General features: G+C 36.4%; 1 protein-coding gene across 1 annotated transcript in view; it reads left to right on the top strand.

Moving 5' to 3' along the window:
- The window catches only part of GABPA (GA binding protein transcription factor subunit alpha), a 24,245-nt gene that overhangs the window by 4,864 nt on the left and 14,638 nt on the right, over positions 1–4,743 (top strand). The window contains exon 3 of the mRNA XM_026033658.1: positions 1,247–1,331. Coding sequence (XP_025889443.1) covers positions 1,247–1,331 — 85 coding nt within the window. The remainder of the gene's footprint in view (positions 1–1,246; positions 1,332–4,743) is intronic.

Raw genomic sequence — 4,743 nt, 5'->3', positions numbered from 1 at the left:
TCATTGCATTTCACAAGTATGAAGGCAATGACAATACTATTTAAGCAAAAAATCTTAAAGTAGCTCAAATCATTTGTTGCTGTTTGATCTACTCAGAGTCTGTTCTTGCTTTGAATCTCATAATAAACAAAGTTTGTGTTTTGTACTGTTCAGGTGTATAAGTAGTGAAGCATTGCACAATACRTTTTCCATAATGATATGTTCTTAACAGTTGAAAACCTAAAAGACGTGGTGTGCTGTTCCCTGAGACTGATGTGTAATTTCAGTAAAATGTGCTTTTTTGTGAAAATTCATTTAAAGTTTTAGTAGAGCTGCTATGGATAAAAGCTTGGTGACCTTCTCTATTGTACTGCTGTTCTTACTGGTCCTTCACAGTTCTCTGGAGAGCCAGAGAAAACAGTGGCAGATTTAGCACAACCTTGAGATTTCCATGGTTTGGATAGTAGTGAGGAAGATTTAAAGTTCTTAACACGGGAAATGCCTGATCTGTAGTAAGTTTTGGCAGAGTGAAGCCTGGGAAATTACTTTCCCATTTCTAGAACTTAGTCTTATCTTTGTAATTGTGTTCATATTGCATAGCAATTCATTCTAAATATTCTGAAAGTTAGTACTATTACAGTAAACTCTCAGAACCAATGTAATGACATTTAACATAGCAAAAAGGATGGCATTTAGATCCTGGAATTTTCCAAATACTTGCTTACCAAAAAAAAAAAAAAAAAAGAGAGAGAGACTGATTATAAAGCCAATGGAGCTTACATTAGTATGAACTGTAAGGATTGCAGCAAGGATACTGCTTTCCCCACAGCGGAGTTTCTTTTATTCTTCCACTCCACCCTTGCCTCATGCTCTTTACAGGCATCACCATGTGTTAAAAAGAACAACTGTTCTAATTTGTATTCATAAGAAAGAACAGGAAAAATACTATTTTTAAGAGAAGAATATTTATTGCAATGTTTAAAACAAGAAAAGGCTTTTTTTTTCCAAAGAGAGTAATGATACTTTTAGGCATTTTTGTACTAATATATATATTTCACTGTAAGTGAAACTGTCTTAATCAGAACAAGTTGACAAACAGCAAATTCTGATATAGTTCCTGGTGTTGGGCACTATATCTTATTAATAAAAATATTTGCAGTCTACTTTAGAAAATTCACTCTAGACACTAAGTATTTATCAAGTTCAAAGGAAAGTAAATGTTCCTTGTAACTGTGAGACTAATGCATTTTTTCCTGCTTTTATGAAGCTGGATCCAGACCGCAGCCTCTTTGATCAAGGAGTAAAAACAGATGGAACAGTGCAACTCAGTGTGCAAGTAATATCTAGGCAAGGTGAGTAGCTAATTTTGTTTAATTTTGTCTGTTGAACAGACACAGTAACATTGTTGTAGTGCTTGTGATCAAAATCAACCCTCTGCTCTTTCTAGCAGTAATAGAAATAGAAGAGAATTTTTCTAGAGAAAATAGTTGAACTGTCCCATAGATTCAGAATTGTATTCCAAGGGTATGTGTAGTAGTAATTAAAATGATGAACTGGTGTTATCTAAAATGTCTTTTTCTCTTACAATAACTTCATATCAATTTCACAGTAAAGAAAAAAAAAAAAGTGAGTCAAATAGTGGTAGTTGCCTAGAGTAAGGGCCTTTCATTAAGCATGAGTAGTTCTTCATATCAGACCAAGTGTTTAGACCGACAAAGGATTTTATCTAGCTGTGTGACAGTCCTGTCTCGGTGAGGAGCGTGAGCTTGTGGGCTCCTGAGTAGCTGGCTTAAAAGACTGTACACCCCTACCTGAAAACGGGAATGAAAGTTTGGGTTCACCAGCTGTTACMTGTTTTCTTTGAAGCAAGACTTGGATTTAAACCATTGTGACAGATGAGCACCAACCAGGTGGGCAGGCGTTTGTTGATACATAGTGTTTATTTGTTTGCATTGTCAGGAATGCCAGGATATCACCTTGTCAAATGCTTAGCATTTAATAGCTTTGCTTACTGCCTTGTGTCCTGTTCATCTCCTTGGCTTCCTCCATATGTCTGTGAAAGGACTTGCTGAGAAACTAATTTGGGCTCTGGAAACGYCTGTAAGCGCTACTGATGGTAGCACTTCAAATCCACAGTGGCAACAAGTTCCTATTGGAATAGGTTATCTTTGATTTTCTGTTTTAAGTAATGTCAGCTAAGCATATTATCAAAATTTGGGAGGAACATCTGTTTTTCTTGTGGTTTCAACAAAGATTATACTGGAGAAAGCCTTCGTGTTTTGTATTAACAGTGTTCAGTAGGACTAAAGATTTGCGTTTAATCCTGTCAAGTAACAAGTGCCGAGTGGAATTCTAAATTCCTCATATGCAGCTGTTCTTAATTCATGCCCAGTAGTTCATAACGTGCAGCGCTCAGACATCTATTTTCAGAAGGATGCAGGTGATGATAAGGATCTTTCAATAATATACTTCATTTTCTCCAATGTTTTCAGTATTTTTAATGCAAAACTGATGTGCACGATCAAATAGCACAAAGAGTTCCTTTTTCTTTCTTCCATTTTTAACTCTTCAAAGTCAACACCTAAATATTAAATGCCCTACTGCCTTTGTAAAACTTCAGAGCAATCCTCAGTGATATTTCTCAAACACTGATACTTAAGTAGCTAATAAGGATYGTGACTGTTCAAATTGAGTGAAGTGTGGCAAGGCAGAAGATCACAAAACAAATGACATAGATGTAAATAAACTAAGGAATGGATCACTACCAGGGAGAAAGTCTTGTTACTCTGAAAGCAGTGTCCCTTTAAAAAGGGATTTTTTGTCCTGTTATTACAAGATACAGAGCCCTGACGAGGATACTTCTCACGTGCTTCCCCAAAGCATTTCTGCAGGATGTTAATGTTCCTGGACAGATGCAGTTCCACTTACTTGACTAAGGCAACAGTTTAGTATCAGCTGTTTTTGCTAGGAATTTCTGAGCCTGTGTGCATAGCAGTGCTCTGGGTACTTACAGACATCTCAGGGTCAGGCAGCGGTGAAGCAGGAGATATCCTCTGGATGTGGGTATCTGAAGTTTGAGTCCTGTTTTAACTGTGTAACTCCTTGTTTGCATATGGTTGCTAAAGGGTGCTTTTTTGTTCAATAACTAGGCTTTAATTTTTAGTATGTAAAGGAAGGATTCATCAGCGTATCGGACCATATAGGTTTAGATTGCAAGTGCATTTTGACTAGTGTCCTGTCTCTAGCCGTGGTCATTACTGTATATTTAGAGAACAAATACTGTATAGTTAGAGAGGGTGCCCATAGATCAGTGCATTCTCTAGTATATTTTCTAGCTTCAGACAATTTGCAGTGAAGGGACTTGTGCTGGAGGCTGCATCTAGGAATCTTGATGGGCAGCTTCCTTGAATTTTTTGGCCTTCTTTTGGGACTTATACTTTGATGCATGTGAGATTCTGAGACATGGAGCTCCACAATTTATGTGCTCGCCAAGGCGAATGGCTGTAAATTTATATAGAGAAACAATTTAGAAAACCTTTATATGATAATTTGTAACATTTAACTGAAAACTAACAGATAAAGCTGCAGAAAATATAAAATATAACTTGTTTCAAGGCATGTGTGAAACATTATTTTCCTGAAATCTTTACTCTGTAATCTGAAACAAGAAACAGACTTTGTTTCCACACAGAGGCTGGAAAGTGGTTATCTGTTTTCTTATAAAGCAGGTATAAATTTGAGCAGAGATACAGCTAAATCAGTGAATTTATTTTAATCCAACACTGCAGTGAGGTAGGTGGCAGACTGTTACTTCACAAGATTTTTACTTATAAACTCATCCCTCTGCAGAGACTCATCACTTTGATCTCCATATTTGCATTATGGATAAAGCAGTAGATTCACAGTTGTTTTGGCACGTAGTAATTTGACAGGCAGTGAATTATTTTGGAGCTTTAGCAAACAATTTATTTCTAAAAGCATTTTCTGATTGCTTTCTTTGGGAATCGAAAAACAGAACTTTAACCCTTAGTGTTTGCCCATATGCATTCTTATCTGAATTTAAAATGAAACTTCGTTTCGTAAGTTCGTGACCTAGTAAAAACACTTGCTGTTTCCGCAAGTGTTCTTTCTTGTTTGCTTTATGCTCATGTTTGTTTCTTCATCTGGTCAATCACTTATTGGTTGCCTGTTTTCACATCCTTAATTTCATATTACCATACATAATCCTTTGTACTTTTCCCCTGCTCTCTGAATGCTAAATTTTTTGTTTGATTTCTCTTGCATCAACATCTGATCAGAGCCGCTCCAATATTTGCAGGCTGTTAATCAGGACTAGAACTAGGTCTTTATAAGTTGATTCAAAATCACATGTTCCTTTTATGTCTTGTTTAAGTAGTAAATATAATAGGGAGCCTTAGAAGTCTCGTACTTGAGTGTCACTTCAGGGGAGACTGTTCAGAATGAGGAGCTATGTTTTAAATGCACTTCAAATAGATTTTTTTAAATAAGAAATAGAATTCTTGAGCAGAGATTATTGCCCTTTTTAAATTTCAGAATTTCAGAGGGGTAACACCAGAAGGTTTTTGTATCYTTAGGGAGACTTTTACTTGTCTTAAACTATTTCTACAGCTTGAAAAAGTGCTGAGTTGGCAAACCTGTAAAAATAAGTCCTGTTTGGCCATGCATCAGACAGTGGGCAGACAGTGAGCTTCTCAGCAGGATGGTTGTCAAGTTTTCCAGAATATCACAGAATCACAGAATATT

The sequence above is a fragment of the Nothoprocta perdicaria genome, unplaced genomic scaffold (assembly GCF_003342845.1).
Source record: "Nothoprocta perdicaria isolate Ctin4 unplaced genomic scaffold, notPer1 scaffold_130, whole genome shotgun sequence".
In the NCBI taxonomy this organism is placed as follows: domain Eukaryota; kingdom Metazoa; phylum Chordata; class Aves; order Tinamiformes; family Tinamidae; genus Nothoprocta; species Nothoprocta perdicaria.
The sequence above is the reverse complement of the archived record's forward strand: the minus strand, read 5'-3'. Positions and strand labels throughout refer to the sequence as shown.